Source organism: Sander vitreus, chromosome 10 (assembly GCF_031162955.1).
Source record: "Sander vitreus isolate 19-12246 chromosome 10, sanVit1, whole genome shotgun sequence".
Lineage (NCBI taxonomy): Eukaryota > Metazoa > Chordata > Actinopteri > Perciformes > Percidae > Sander > Sander vitreus.
Window position 1 is genome coordinate 17,754,693 of NC_135864.1, and position 17,177 is coordinate 17,771,869.

Sequence of the window (17,177 nt, forward strand, 5' to 3'; positions counted from 1 at the left end):
AACATAAATGTATATTAATGTGCACTGTCCATGTTACTTTTAGGTTTAACTTTAAACCAAAAAATAAATAAATGAAATGCTTCACAGTCGCTTAATACTATTACTAACTTTATTATTATGATTATTATTATTGTTATTATTATTAGTCACAATATTGTGAAATTCAATTCAACCAGGGTCCATTTAAAGTTAACGCAGCGCAACAGTATCTCGGTGGACAGCAACACTTCAGCACCATGGACAGCAACAGCTGCAGAACAGACCGTAAACACCATTCTGTGCAACACGGTTTTTATATGCCCACTATACAACTGCAATTAGTTGTATCAGTACAAACATATGAACGTGAACCCTCCATCAAAATGTTATAATGATCACAGATGTAAGAACTGATATGATTTGAATAAAGTCCCACAGACCAACTTTCCAGAGTAGACATGTGAGATATTGCTAATGACTGCTCTCCATTCTGCAGAGTTTCAGTTCCAGCGTCATCCACACTAACCAACCTTTGACACATTGGCTGCACATACTTGTGCACACCTCAACTGCACTCAACTCTTTATTGTAAATGTGTATAATATAGTCACACATACTTGTAGATATATGCACACAACCATCCTAATTAATATTAAGTGAAAAAGAAAAGAGCCAAAAAAACTAAAAACATGTCGAAAAAGCCACTACATTGTTTATGTTATCTCAGTATCTGTTTACATAGAAATTGCCATTGTCACCACCTTTAGAGAGCAATTGACTAAAAGTGGTAAGTAAGTAGTAAAGTGGGTTAGCCAGTGGTAATATTGTGTAGTGTGTTGGGAAGTGGTTCCCATTTATTACACAACTTCCCGGCAGGTCCTTTAAAAATGTAACAGCTGCAATAATCTTAAATGTGAGAGAAGAACTAATGTGTAAACTATGTTGAGAACGAATTGTGGACATACAACAACACAGAGTAAACACTGCAGATAGAGAGAGAGATAGTCTTTTATCTACTGATTCAATCTGAGTGTTAAGTGCAGTGACCTACATTTGAGCATTGGACTCCCATCTTATGAAACCACTGCATAACATTCTGCACGTGATGATTGTGCATTATTCAGGCGATGACTGCACAGCAGTATCATTAATATGTATGTTTTAAAACCTTGGGTGGAATCACACAGCACACAAAAAAGAGCAATGCAGTTGCCTGTGTTACAAGACTGCTGCTTAAAATCTCAGTCTTGCATGAATCTGAATCAAAACGCAGCATTTGGGAAGATATGTGTCTAACTAACATTCGTAGGTTTGCTAGCTAGGTTCTATACAGTTTGTGTGTGTGTGTGTGTGTGTGTGTGTGTGTGGTGAAAAATAGATACAGAGGAAAAGAGAGAGACTAAAGAATAGACATAAATCATTCTGGATTAATATTCCTTCATATTGGTTGTGGCAGTTTGAGCATGGTGTTATTGAGACAGTAATACTAACATAACAGAGACCTGTGCGAGATTTAAAGAGAAAGGGAAATGAAAATCATCTTACCTGCTGGATCGAAATTGATGTTTTATTCAAGGAGTGCACCATGAAAAGAAAGTAGAAAAAAAAAAAACAGTTAGTATGAATTCTGATGAATTAAAAAACACAATTAATCAGATTGTGTCACATTATTTTGCATTACACATATCCACAATGAAATAAAGACTAATATAATGGTTTGGTCTTGTGAAATAACAGATACTGTGATATTGTGCAACTGACAATGTCAAAATGAACAAAGTGCTATAGGAAAACGTCCTGCCTTCAAGCAAGATACACTCAACTCAACTATGGCATATATTTGACAATTAGTCTGACTACAGATACTGTAGATGTCCAAGATAATCCGTTTCATGAAGGAGTCTTTTTCTTGACTTAATTAAATAAAAATATTTTGCTATTTTTGTAAATACAAATAAGATATTGTCAACAAAGCTATAGCTTTAATCTGCTCAGCTCTGTTCTGCTCACTCCAGAACATTGTTAGCAAACATTGTTTTAATTTAGTCTTCAGAAAGTAACTTTGACTGTCAATTGGCAGCAGATATCTTAGATGTGTTGAATTGCTGCCATAGATAGACAGCTCTGCACCTCTAATGTAACCCGGGGTGGAGGAATACATTTTTAAATAACTTTTAGGCTTAAAGTTAGTCGGTAGCACTTTATAATAACTATCCATAATTCATAATTTATTAAGCATTAGTTAACTATTAGTTAATGGTTTGTTCATTATTACTTATTAATTGTTCATACATAGTTCATCATGAGTAAAGTATTTGTTCACAGTTATAAATGGTTTGTTCATAGTAAACAAGCCTATTAGCTAATGGTTTGTTCATCATTATTAATTATTGTTCATACATAATTCATCATCAGTAAAGCATTTGTTCACATAGTTTTAAATGGTTTGTTCATAATAAATAAGCATATCTAAAAAAAATATGTTTGTAAGTACATGATTCATACATAATTCAAACAACCATTTATAAATGAAATCATTTTCCCATTATAAACCAGTTGCAAACTATTACTAAATGCTTTGTTCATCATTTGTAAATCATAGTTCCTACATTCATTCTAATCAGTAAAGCATTAGTAAATACAGTTAGTAAATGGTTGGTCTATAGTAAGTAAGCTCATGTAAAACGTTCATCAGTTGATGTTTTTAATAATTCCTAAATGATGCATTAACCATTTGTAAATGAAGTCTTCTTACCATTATTAACTAGGTACTCAGGAATGTATAAGGTCGGTTAAAACTAGGAAGTTAATGATTAACGGACTATCTACACCTACATTTGTTCATGCCTTAAATAAAATGTTATGATTTAGAAAAAGGCCTTAACTAATAGCTGGGGTGTTAACACATCTGTTACAAATACTTACCAATAATGTAATCCATGATTAACTCATGAGTTACTCCTGGTTAGTTAAGTATATTGTGTGAGCCCATCTAAAGTGAGTATTTTCTATGCTTTACAAAGCATTTATAAATGAGGTACAAAGGCTAACAGAACCTGGACACACACATGTATTGTTCTATTTGGACATGCCTTCAGAAATATGCCTATGGATAGTTAGTGTGTTAATGCATTTTTAACAAGCACTTACCAAAACATCAATTCATGATTAACTCATGAGTTACTACTGATTAGTTGACTACATGGTGTGAGCCCATCTAAAGTGAGGACTTGCTATGCTTTACAAAGCATTTATAAATGAGTTGCAAAGGCTAGCAGATACAACAGAAACACACCCAAAACAGTATTTGTAAACCCTATTACGATGTAGTAAACATGTACATTCATGAAATAGCTTGTAGTAGTGCTATTTAGTTGATATCAGTGTGAATTTGGACCAGAACCAGAAAAAACGAGATTGTTAAGAGCCAGAGAATTGAACATCAATAAAGAGACTAGGAAACCAGGATAAAGTTTGAGAAGTGTATTAATATACACAGAAACATGGCATACACATATACAGATAAAACACAGGTATGAAAAATAACAACTAAAATAATAAAGTGCGCACATAAAAGAAACCCTTTTCAGTTCTATGAGCTCAATTGTTCTTTGATGACAAGAGTTCAGAGATGTTCAACGTTGGGGCCCATATGAGTTTGGTTTCTCTTTGTCCTACCACCATGAAGAAGGAATCCAGGGCAATCTGTATAAGTTCAGAGTCTGGATCCTGTACCTCGCCACCCAGCCAACTGAACTGGGAATCTCTAATCCCTGGAAGAATCTGGGATCTGAAGAGTCAATGTGATCCAATATCCCTCTCTGGACTGGACCTCCCCTGCGTAGCGCTTCTCAAAACTCCACCTCCTCCACCTGTAGATAAGGCCAAATCAGTTCTCTCAATTACTATTCAGTAATAAAATCAATTGCTTAGGCTACAATGAAAATACAATGAGGTGATATTTCAGTTAACCCATATTGAAATATCTAAATCTCTATTCAGTTGTACAACCGTTCTTAAATTTCTTCTCTTAAGTATCAAAAGTATATAAATCCCTTTCAGGTATCAAAAGTACATTTATATTAATAGGTAACCTTTATACAAAAAATACATTTCTAATTCAAGTTGTATGGAACCTACCTTAGTAACATTAACACTATTCTTAATATAATTGCATAAATTGCATGTAAACATCTCTCAAACTGTATTACTTTCCCATAACTTAAGCTACAGTGTTGTAATCTAGAGGCATTAAGATGCGTGCTTATTTATTTAAAGTTACTTCACTATAAACTCCAGTTAAACAATTAAACTCACAACTTGTACTAACATTCATTCAACAAAATACCCACAGCTAGCAATAGTGTTGAAAAGCAAAATTACTTTCCATAACCAATAGATAGAATCATTAGCCTGTTCATAGGCAATACACAGTACTCCGCTAGCCTTTTGTGGCTAATTACCCTATTAGCATATGAATACAGCACCTTAGCTAACCCGTTAGCTTTGCACTATTAGCACCGTTCTCTTAATACAGCCATGAATAGCACCGATTAGCATCGATGCTAGCGAACTCAAGGCCTAGTGCTAAGGAATGACTCACCATTTTAATGGAATTCACTGCCTTTAACTCCGTGACGACAGTGGATTCAGGTACAGCTCTCTTTCGTTCTATTCACAACAGTGCATAGCCAATATTAGATAGTATATAGTATGCAGAATTGATTTAATTCAATAAATGCCGTTATTACCGAGTGAATAACAGCAGCCTTATACGACGTTCCGATGCAGCGCCTAAAGGGACGTGAGGGGACGTAAATCTGGCGATATAACGTAGCCTAGTTGATAGCTGATTGGTCAGCTCACGGACCCAAGTTCACCCATTGGCTTATTTACAAGCCCATCAAAGTTAACAATAATGGCACCCAAATATTATTTTATTTTGAGACATTCCTTTTGTTTTCCAAGTAATTAAAATGTGGTCAAAAGTAGTTGGTAAAAGCTATGGGAGAAAATAGTGGAAAATTATTTAACTTTCACTTACTTTTGATGGGCTTGTAAATAAGCCAATGGGTGAACTTGGGTCCGTGAGCTGACCAATCAGCTATCAACTAGGCTACGTTAGATCACTAGATTTACGTCTCCTCACGTCCATTTTGGCGCTACATCGGAGCGTAGGCGGCAGTTATTCACTCGGTAAGAGAAAAAAACGACATTTAGTGAATTAAATCAATTCTGCATACTATATACTATCTAATACTGGCTATGCACTGTTGTGAATAGAACGAAAAAGAGCTGTGCCTGAATCTACTGTCGTCACGGATTTAAAGGCAGTGAATTCCATTAAAATGGTGAGTCATCCCTTAGCACTAGGCCTTGAGTTCGCTAGCATCCATGCTAATCGGTGCTAATCATGAATGTATTAAGACAACGCTGCTAATAGTGCAAAGCTAACGGGTTAGCTAAGGTGCTGTATTCATATGCTAATATGGTAATTAGTCACAAAAGGCTAGCAGAGTACTGCGTATTGCCTATGAACAGGCTAATGATTCTATTGGTTATGGAAAGTAATTTTGCTTTTCAACACTATTGCTAGCTGTGGGTATTTTGTTGAATGAATGTTAGTACAAATTGTGAGTTTAATTGTTTAACTGGAGTTTATAGTGAAGTAACTTTAAAGAGGCTAATTTTTAGTGCATTCTTTCTACTGTTACCGGTGCAGGGAGGGATAAATAAGCACGCATATCTTAATGCCTCTAGATTACAACACTGTAGCTTAAGTTACGGGAAAATAATACAATTTGAGAGATTTTTACATGCAATTTATGCAAATATATTAAGAATAGTGTTAATGTTACTAAGGTAGGTTCCATACAACTTGAATTAGAAATGTATTTTTTGTATAAAGGTTACCTATTAATATAAATGTACTTTTGATACCTGAAAGGGATATATATATACTTTTGATACTTAAGAGAAGAAATTTAAGAACGGTTGTACAACTGAATAGAGATTTAGATATTTCAATATGGGTTAACTGAAATATCACCTCATTGTATTTTCATTGTAGCCTAAGCAATTGATTTTATTACTGAATAGTAATTGAGAGAACTGATTTGGCCTTATCTACAGGTGGAGGAGGTGGAGTTTTGAGAAGCGCTACGCAGGGGAGGTCCGGTCCAGAGAGGGATATTGGATCACATTGACTCTTCAGATCCCAGAGTCTTCCAGGGTTTAGAGATTCCCAGTTCAGTTGGCTGGGTGGCGAGCTACAGGATCGAGACTCTGAACTTATACAGATTGCCCTGGATTCCTTCTTCATGGTGGTAGGACAAACAGAAACCAAACTCATATGGGCCCCAACGTTGAACATCTCTGAACTCTTGTCATCAAAGAACAATTGAGCTCATAGAACTGAAAAGGGTTTCTTTTATGTGCGCACTTTATTATTTTAGTTGTTATTTTTTCATACCTGTGTTTTATCTGTATATGTGTATGCCATGTTTCTGTGTATATTAATACACTTCTCAAACTTTATCCTGGTTTCCTAGTCTCTTTATTGATGTTCAATTCTCTGGCTCTTAACAATCTAGTTTTCTTCTGGTTCTGGTCCAAATTCACACTGATATCAACTAAATAACACTACTACGAGCTATTTCATAAATGTACATTCTTACTACATCGTAATAAGGTTTACAAATACTGTTTTTACTTGTGTTTCTGTTGTATCTGCTAGCCTTTGCAACTCATTTATAAATGCTTTGTAAAGCATAGCAAGTCCTCACTTTAGATGGGCTCACACCATGTAGTCAACTAATCAGTAGTAACTCATGAGTTAATCATGAATTGATGTGTTTGGTAAGTGCTTGTTAAAGATGCATTAACACACTAACTATCCATAGGCATATTTCTGAAGGCATGTCCAAATAGAACAATACATGTGTGTGTCCAGGTTCTGTTAGCCTTTGCAACTCATTTATAAATGCTTTGTAAAGCATAGAAAGTGCTCACTTTAGATGGGCTCACACAATATACTTAACTAACCAGTAACTCATGAGTTAATCATAGATTACATTATTGGTAAGTATTTGTAACAGATGTGTTAACACCCCTGCTATTAGTTTAGGCCTTTTTCTAAATCATAACATTTTATTTAAGGCATGAACAAATGTAGGTGTAGATAGTCTGTTAATCATTAACTTCCTAGTTTTAACCGACCTTATACATTCCTGAGTAGCTAGTCAATAATGGTAAGAAGACTTCATTTACAAATGGTTAATACATCATTTAGGAATTATTAAAAACATCAACTGATGAACGTTTTACATGAGCTTACTTACTATAGACCAACCATTTACTAACTGTATTTACTAATGCTTTACTGATTAGAATGAATGTAGGAACTATGATTTACAAATGATAAACAAATAAATTACTAATAGTTTGTAGATAGTTTATAAAGGGAAAATTATTTAATTTACCAATGGTTTTTGCAATGCTTATTAAGTGTCAAACTTCTATTTATAAACATAATTATTGAGAGCTTTATTTACTATGAACAAACCATTTATGAGTGTGTATACAAATGCTTTATTCATGAGAGTTAACATAAGAGCAATGCTTTACAAATGATGAACAAAGCATTTAGTAATAGTTTGCAACTGGTTTATAATGGGAAAATTATTTCATTTATAAATGGTTGTTTCATTATTTGTTAAGTATGAATCATGTACTTACAAACATATTTTTTAGATATGCTTATTTATTATGAACAAACCATTTATAACTATGTGAACAAATGCTTTACTGATGATGAATTATTTATGAACAATAAATTAATAATGATGAACAAACCATTAACTAATAGGCTTGTTTACTATGAACAAACCATTTATAACTGTGAACAAATACTTTACTCATGATGAACTATGTATGAACAATTAATAAGTAATAATGAACAAAACATTAACTAATAGTTAACTAATGCTTAATAAATGATGAATTATGGATAGTTATTATAAAGTGCTACCAGTTAGTCTATTTCTGAGCATTCAACTTGCATTACTCTATAGAGCTTCCTTTATTATTTACCAGCCTAACTTACCAGCCCTCATCTTGTGATGTTATTATTAACTTGGGTGAAATCACATTTTCAAATACAATGACAGTTTATCATATCACTTAACCAAAGTAGAATTCAAGAATCATCTACTTGGGTAATAACATATTACATTTTACAAAGTAACAAGAAAGTGAGTGATTTTTTCTTTGTTTCTGTGTTGTAAACAAACGCATGTTATAAAGAAGTGCAGCTTAAATGTGTTGGAAAAAATACCCACTCCCAGAATTACATACATAATGTGTCAGCTCCCTACGTTCATCCCCCTACTCTGTGCAAGATGTTTCTTTAAAACAAAACTGAAACCCCTGTGCTTGAAGCTGTTTAATTGACATACTTTTATCATTCAGAATCAGAATCAGCTTCATTGGCCAGGTTTGCGCAAACAAACAAGGAATTTGACTCCGGTTAATTCTCTAATATTGTCAATGACACTGCTTAAAGCGGTGTTCTTGTGACCCAGATAATAACTAAAATTAAGCACTGCTTGTTTTTTTCCCTTTCTTCAATGGCTGAAATCAGGAGCACAAATGAGCCTGCAGCTATAAGATGAAACAGCAACACACATGAATTCACATGGGAATTATTTTGATGGGCAAACCTCTCTGCTTTACAACCATGACACAGTTCGGACCCCCCCCCCACACACACACACACACACACACACAGGATTTTGATGCTTCAGTTTACTCAACACTGTATGAGAGAGTGTATCTTTATTGTACCAGGGACCATGTTTTGTAGGCTATCAATGTGAGCAAGCCATTTAAATGTTTATTAAAACACCTGTCCAACATATTCTCATGAACGGGTCGTATGATATCATACGAAAAGATATTGACACTAAAACGTATTATATGAAAACTAGGAGACCTCAGGTCACGTGACATCGGCTAGAGAGCTCCGTGCTACAGAGCGGCATTCGCTAGCTGTTTAAGCCGCTACAGAGCTTCGTGCCGCCGACTACTGTACGGAGCGTCAGGTCAGCGGTAGTTGGTGGTTCAGTTACCCCAAAATAGGTGCTCCGTCAGGCCAGCGGTAGTTGGTGGTCTATTTACACCAGAATAGGTGACTGTGCGCTGTGTACAGAGCACCGCCATTTCGGCAGACATTAAGTTTAGGCAAGAAAAAGTGACCGGACGGAAGTTAAGTTTAGGCACCAAAACGACTAGTTAAGTTTAGGAAAAGATTGTGGTTTGTATTAAAATACTCCCAAGAACACACGTTTCCTGGGTGAAAGTCTTTTATGTTCCCCGGGAAGCGAACTCCACTCCCTGGCTTATAAATCCTGACAGCAGCAGTCAATGTGGTGCACACAGCCAAAAAAAAACGTGTAAATCATACGAATTACAGTGCTTAACTTTTCGTAGCTTTTCGAACGTATAGTTCATGAGAACAGGCTGACCAGTCACAACCTTCCAAGAAATACTGAACAGCTACAGGGTCTACATTTACAATCCGAAAGCAAACTTAGTACTGCATTGCCAGTATGTGAATGATATCAGAGGCTGTAGTACTGAATCCAACCGGAGGGCAAAAAAAAAAATCTCGTTTGATTTTTACTCTAGTATGCCTGAAACTTTGTTGATGCTAAAGAGGCCTTAGAAGAGTCTAATTGAGAGTTGATTTAAAAAAAACATTAAATATGGTTTAAGTCACTACAGGTGAATAGGGTACATATTTTAACTAATAAATATCACCATGAAACTTTCCCATTTGCATTACCAGTTTTCCTAAATGTTATGTTTAAATATGCAAATAACGGCATTATCTAAATACTTATGGGCTAATTTGCATAATGCCCATAACAGAAAAGTGAATATTGGATAAAGCCAGGTTCAAAATTATTGTTTCATGTTGTTGTCAAAGGTTTTTACAGACGGAATTCGGACCATTTTTATTTGATCACACCGTAAATCACAAAATACTGGCAACAACCATGTTTTCAGGAATAAAATGTTCTATAACTCTGGCTATGAATGATATATGAACAAACCCCTAAAAACCCTCAGAATAGATAGGAATAAAACTGGTTTGGTGTATGCAAGTGCACTGAAGTGGACATTTCTGGTTCTCATATGCATTGCAAAATTCCATAAGTTAACATTTTTTGAGTTGTTGTTTTTCACTAGTCTGAAAGGAGACATGTTATGGAAGCAAATATCCCAAAATCTCAAAACCAGGACATGAAAAAGAGTTCTTTTGCCAGCTGTGTCAAAAAAAAGTTAGAAAATACCACTATTAGCCTACTATATGTATATTGTTTAGTATGTTAGCAGTGGTGGAAGCAATGTGTAATAGCTCAGATTGATATTTTATGCAATACCAAAACTTTCATCGCCATATACCCAGTAAATAATATTAAGCAATGTTTTAGTAGTGTTGGCATTGAAGCACTACACTATACTAACTTACTGTCTACAGATTCAAATGCAATGGCTTTCACATTGTAAAAAAAAAATAATAATGTACAGGTATGAAAAATCCCATTCATTCCAACTGAATATTTCAAGTTAGCAGCATATGTGTATGATATCTAAGTGCATTACAATATTGCACTGTCTCTATTTGAGGGCAAAGTAGTGAAGAGTTTTATTTACCAGTATGTTGTAAATACTTGTTGCTCAAACCTAAGGGGAAGCATGTTGTAGTTGTACTAAAAATACATGGTCATTGGCAGGGTGCACGTTTTATTTTTCTTGTTAACTAAAGTTGCCTTGGATTTTTTAATGATGACCTTCAGTTTTGGTTTTCGATATAAATGTCCTCCATGTCCTTGGAGAAATTCTTGTACAAATTCTGTGCAAAAGGTCATTAGGACAATACAGAGGTATAACACAATATTCTCTCGCAGTTTATTTTTTTATCCGTATACACTCATAGTGTGTTTACATATTGTTCAATTTATAGCGTGTAGTGCAAAGCTTGTAATATGTCTCTGTCACACAAGAAATCATGGTATTTTGTGAAAAATAATCAAAACGTGGCTGCAGTGTATTCCAAGTCAGAAAATGGAAAACAATAAAAGTGCAAAGGCTGTTTTTTCAACAAAAACATTAACGGACAAAGCAAAATATTAATAGATAGTACTACAGTTCCTCAACTGTATTGTTCTACATTCGAGGAAGACAATATTGTAGTCAGAAAGATCAACCATGCAAATAAAATACTACTAAGTAGTTACAGAATAAGAATTAAAAGAGGCAGGCAAACAAAACAAGCCTTACTAAGTTAGAACAAACTATCTGGTGCAAACTTTTTCAATCTGTGATTTAAAAAAGGCAAACAAAACTGATGTAAATAGAAATATTATTTTTTATGCTAATATGATACTATTTTAGAAAATATTGGGTTACGATTACCGTCTATATTCATGGTCAGGTCGTGGTGGGATGAGGTTAAGGTTCTTAGCAAAACTCCAAGTAAATTACAAAACACACGGCATTGACAACATATTCAAGCACAAATACAATTCAAACGTTGTAAACATAATATTTGGCAGTCAAAGGGTCAACATTTAATTCACCCACAGGGACCATTTTTACAATATATACACAATATGTTATGGCCGACTCTCATTTGACCACATAACAAGGATGCGATGCACCTGCCCTCACCTTCAGACCAGCTCTGTCTGTACTCGTGCGCCTTAGCGTATTTTTTTGATAGGCTGCACTTCTTTGCTTCAGTGTGTCAGTGTCTGTACTTGAACCGAAACGAAAATCGCCTCTCCACGACCCTGTGGTCAAGAAGGAATCATACCGGTCATCTTTCAGCAGGGTCCCACTACGGCTTACGTCTGTAAAACTAGTGGGGCAGTAGGTCGTGGGGAAAACAGGGAGAGCAGTGGTTGAACGGTAAACATAACTACGCCTGCAGAGCTTAACATAAAACACTCCACTGATTAAAAGGATGAAAAGAGAGGAAACAGCTATCAGAGCGATAATCAAATAGAGCGTTAAGTTATCGCTGTGCTGTGACTCATCTGCAAACTCAAAGAGTTCGTTTAAAACAGGCAGCCCATCACCAATCACTACGCTGACTGTAGCGGTGGCGGAGAGAGATTCGGGCCCGTTATCTGTTACTAAAACAACAACAGTTTGTTTCGGTTCGTCGTCCTCCATGAATGCACGCACCGTTCTGATTTCTCCTGTATGCAGACCGACCATAAACAGGTTAAGCCGCGTTGCTTTGATTATTCTGTAGGACAGCCAGGCGTTATGGCCAGAGTCGGCGTCCACAGCTACCACCTTAGTAACCAGGTAACCTCTAGGCGCTTCAACTGACACCATATCCTCAGCAATAAACCCCGTGGTTTGGACAGGATATAAGATAACAGGTGCATTATCATTTTGGTCCTTAACAAAAACGTTTACAGTGCAGGTGGTGGAGAGTGGAGGGTCGCCTCCATCTCGACCTGTCACCTTAATTTGAAAGTAAACGGACTGTTCGTAATCAAATAAGCGTGATGTGAAGAGCTCCCCTGTGTCTGAGTTGATGGTGAGGAAGGAGGACACTTCTGACTGTGTGTCCTTTGATATTTGGTATAGTATTTTAGCATTAGTTCCGTCGTCAATGTCCTCTGCTTTTACTTTCATCACGAATGTGCCAACGGGTTGGTTTTCTAAGATGTTGGCATTGTACTCGCTCTGCGTAAAACTCGGGGGATTATCATTTATATCATTGACCACGATTGTTATAACTTTTACACTAGAGAGCGAAGGGGAGCCCGCATCAGTGGCAGTGATTGTGATGTTATACTCGGGTTCAAGTTCTCTGTCTAGTATTCCGTCAGTCACTAACATGTAATAGTTTTTTACCTCTGATACAAATTTAAAAGGAACATTGTCTGGGATTGTACACGTGACGCGCCCACTGCTTCCAGTGTCCAGGTCATAAATATTAATCAGAGCAACCATAGTTCCTGGTTTAGAGTCTTCAGCCACATTAGCAGAGGCTGACTTTATTTCCATCATGGGTTTATTGTCATTTACGTCAATGACGTCAATTATAAGTTTACAGTGAGACGCCTGACCACCCCCATCTTTAGCCTGAACATCCAGCTCGTGCATACTAACATCTTCATAGTCAATAGCACCTGCCACCCGAACTTCTCCACTCAAAGGGTTAATTTCAAAAAGTCCTCCCATCTTGTCTGACAGGTGACTGAATGAGTATGTTATCTCTCCATAAACACCTTCATCTGAGTCCGTGGCATTCAGCTTAGCTATGCCAGTCCCTATGGCAGAGTTTTCTGGCACAGAGGCTTTGTAAACTCGTTGGTTAAAAACTGGGACATTGTCATTGGCGTCCAAAACACGGATATGGATAGAAGCAGTTCCTGATCTGATCGGATTTCCCCCGTCGATTCCATTGATTTTCAGTATATGTTCAGCTTGTGCCTCCCGGTCCAAGGACTTTTTAAGAACTAGTTCCGGATAAGCATTGCTATTTATTTGGGTACTCATTTCCAGTGCAAAATGATCGTTCGGGCTCAGTTTATATTCACGGACTGAGTTGGTTCCCAGATCGGGGTCATGCGCACTCTCCAACGGAAAGCGCCTCCCCAGAACTGTGGATTCAACTACATCTAGTTGTATCTCCCCTGCAGCGAACACTGGGCTGTTGTCATTTATATCTGCAATATCCAAAACTAAGCTGTATACTTGAAGAGGATCTTCAAGTAAAAGCTGGTACTGTAGGATGCAGACACTGGCTTGCGCGCAGAGCTCCTCTCGATCTATCCGTTGGCTGATCAAAAGATTGCCTGACGCAGTGTCCAGTTCACACAGCTGGCTAGTTCCTTCGGCTACAACACGGGTTCTACGAGCATCAAGCTCCGTCACTTTTAGCCCCAGATCCCGCGCTACATTCCCGATAACCGATCCCCGCTGCATTTCCTCTGGAAGGATGTAACGGACTTCTCCAAACGAAACACCAAAAAGGAGACAAACCAATAAAAAATGCAGCCACCATTTTAAGTGTATTCGCTGGTCCATGATTAAACATGCTTTCAAAAACAGATGCACTGTTGCCATGATAGCTAAATCCTAAACATATACATCAAATATCGAACTAAAAATGCTGCTGCAGTCCAGCGGTCCCCTGCTTCTCTAGCTGAGTTAATCATGCTCTATTAGGGAAGCTGTCTGCTTGGATTCCTCTCTCTGTCCCAATTTCTCCACTGCGCGCGCTCTCTCTCTCTCTCTCTCTCTCTCTCTCTCTCTCTCTCTCTCTCTCTCTCTCTCTCACACACACACACACACACACACACACGGTCTCTCTCCCTCATACACTCCCACACATACACAAACAGCATGCACGGCCCTGGCTCTACTTCAGTTCCACTGGCACAGATAAGGTGAAACGCCATGAGTCAGACATTATAAAAGAGCGTCACCAAGAGACTGAGAGGATTATTGCAACAGTGGACAGCCATATGCAATGAGACATATTACATTAGCTGATATTTTAACATTATCTTGTACTGTGACCAACATAAGACCAGGCAAAAAGCAGGTTGTGGTAACTTACTATTATACAAGATGAACATTCATGTTTGAGGCAACAGGGGAATAGACAAGCAACGCCTGAACAATGTAATCCAATCATGTACAATACTTTTGAAATCAATAGTATCTTGTAGATGTTACTTAATTAATCCCTGTAACATACTGATTTAATATTGCTCCAATGCATTACATTCCATTTAAGCTGTGTGGCAGATGGCAGTGGACTTCAGGGGAAGCACAAAACAAACAGCAATATGGTGTTCTGGTAAACCTTCCAGTTTCTTGGATCTGCAATCTCCCAGGAGCTGAGGTTGGCCCGAAATAGACTACAGTACAACAAAAAGGCCCTGCAGGTATAGTTACTTCATGATGTGCCATTGGATATGTTCTACAGTGCAATTATTTGAGTTTGTGCTCTGTACAGTAATCACAGTCTGGTCTGTGTCCAAACATGACAGGAGCAACCAAGTCTAAATATCATTGAGGCCAAATGCCCAATGTCCACGACTTATTTCCCGAGTCAGGGAATGAGCAGGAAAAAATCATTGCGGACTTCCACATCTTGAGCATTACTTGATTCAACTTATTCCCTCTTGTAGGTGCTAAAGAGCACTCTACACCCAAACAACCCACAGACAGTTTCTTTCCACACAGCATCACACTCACAGACCGTTAAATCAGCCAAGTGAGGTCGACAAACCATTTCTGTGCAATTACACTGCATAACTAAATGATCGTACTGTGCTGTATATTACAGTGCAACATGTACAATAACATGAATGTAATATGCCCCCATTACCATCTGACAGTATAGATATACTCATCAAATAAATATATGCACATAAATAAAACTCTAAATGAAGAGTGACTTATTGATTATTCACACAATATTATGTAGCAATGAGTGTTGCTCCACCTGTATGCGTTTGACTGAGAGTGTACCATTGCACAGTGCCATGCAGATGTCTGAAGAAGAGGCAGATGACACGTTTGTTTCTGGTTTGTGACAAATGTGCCAGTGTGCAGATATATGAGCTTCATAATGCATCAAAGTGTTCAACAGAGGATTTGGCAATAAGAAATAGCTTACTAAATCACTAAATGATATATGGCCAAAATACCTTTCGGATATGCTTGTGAACTGTGAACTATGAAGCACCCAGACCTCTCAGATCATCTGGGGCAGGTCTGCTTGCCATCTCCAGAATCAGAATCAAAAAGGGGGAAGCAACATTTAGTTTCTATGCTCCACATACTGTATGTGGATCAAACTCCCGGAAAACTGTAGGTTGGCACCTACTCTCAGCTCTTTTAAATCAAGTCTGAAGACCTTTCTTTTTGACATTGCCTTTTCTTAATTCATTGTACTGCATTGTGAATTTTATTCCTGTATTCTATCTGTCTTTTTTGTATTTTTTGTAATTCTGTTTTAATTATTTTTAATTTCTAGTTTTAATTATTTTATGTAAATCACTTTGAATTGCACTGCTGCTGAAATGTGCTATATAAATAAAATTGCCTTGCCTTACTGTTAAGACGACTGACAAATAACAAAATGAAAATGCATGTTAAAACACCAAAAACTGTTCCATGCCATTCAACAAACAGAAAGTATGAACCAGTGAAAGTGCAGTATTGGAAGTATTCAGCACTAGTAAGTGAATTACTGCAATGATTTAGAGGGCACTGATAAACGTTTTCATTTAAAGTCTATTCACTACATGGTTTTAACATTGACTTGAAAAACCGCTAAGAGGTACAACTTAAAATATATCAAAGAGAAAAGTTAAGGGAATTTGAATTTTTATTTAGCCAGTTAAAAACTTTATGTTGATGAGCAATTTACGGCCATTAGCTTGATGCATTCAGTGCTAATGTTCAGTGCAAATGTAAAAGGTGTTGATAAAAATGTCTGCAGCAGGGTACCTGACAGTAACTCTGCACTACACTGTATCAAAGCCAACAGTTTTACTGCATCTCCATCCGTCATATTAAGAGGCAAAAGAAGTGAATGTCTGCCTCCCTGTGGATATAATGCACAGTAAAAACTAATTTCAATGAATAATAAAATAAAAGATATGAAAGGTTTACTCTGAATTCCTGAGTAAATGTTTATTTGGTTTATAACTGGTGGTGTCTATTTTATTATTTTTTTTAAAAAAACATCAATTTTAAAGTATTGCATTTCTGTACAATGAACTTGAATATAGTTTGTTTATTTATGAAGATATTTTTCTCTAGCAAATGTGGCATTCATATTGACGGTGTTTCCAGCAGGTCCCCCAAACTCTCATTTCAAAAGGACTGAAAAAAGGAGCTTCATGGAAACCAGATTAAAACAGGGAATTATTTAATTGAAAACTGTTTTCGAGGAGTGTACATCTTAGCCAATCTTAAGAAATTTCAAGTCAGCATCAGAGCAAGTGAGGGAGTATGCAACGCATTGAGTGAGTGAATGAGTGAGTGAGTGAGTGAGCGCGCGTGCGCGTGCGTGTGTGTGTAAAATACATTATTGAATACGTTTTACACATCTGGGACAGATTAGGTAAAGCATGTGCCTACCTCAG

The 17,177-nt window shown here is 36.8% G+C and overlaps 2 protein-coding genes and 1 long non-coding RNA gene across 8 annotated transcripts in view; all 3 read right to left on the reverse strand.

Annotated features, from left to right (window-relative positions):
• The window catches only part of LOC144524403 (protocadherin gamma-C5-like), a 190,213-nt gene that overhangs the window by 140,194 nt on the left and 32,842 nt on the right, over positions 1-17,177 (reverse strand). The window lies entirely within an intron of this gene.
• On the reverse strand, positions 3,448-4,764 carry LOC144524935 (uncharacterized). The gene is made up of 2 exons (XR_013502646.1): positions 4,583-4,764; positions 3,448-3,851 (listed from the first exon to the last, which is right to left on the reverse strand). It is a non-coding gene; the product is annotated as an uncharacterized LOC144524935 (long non-coding RNA).
• LOC144524937 (protocadherin beta-15-like) lies at positions 10,841-14,192 on the reverse strand. The gene has a single exon (XM_078261438.1). The coding sequence runs from the start codon at positions 14,134-14,136 to the stop codon at positions 11,674-11,676; it is 2,463 nt and encodes an 820-aa protein (XP_078117564.1). The 5' UTR covers positions 14,137-14,192; the 3' UTR covers positions 10,841-11,673.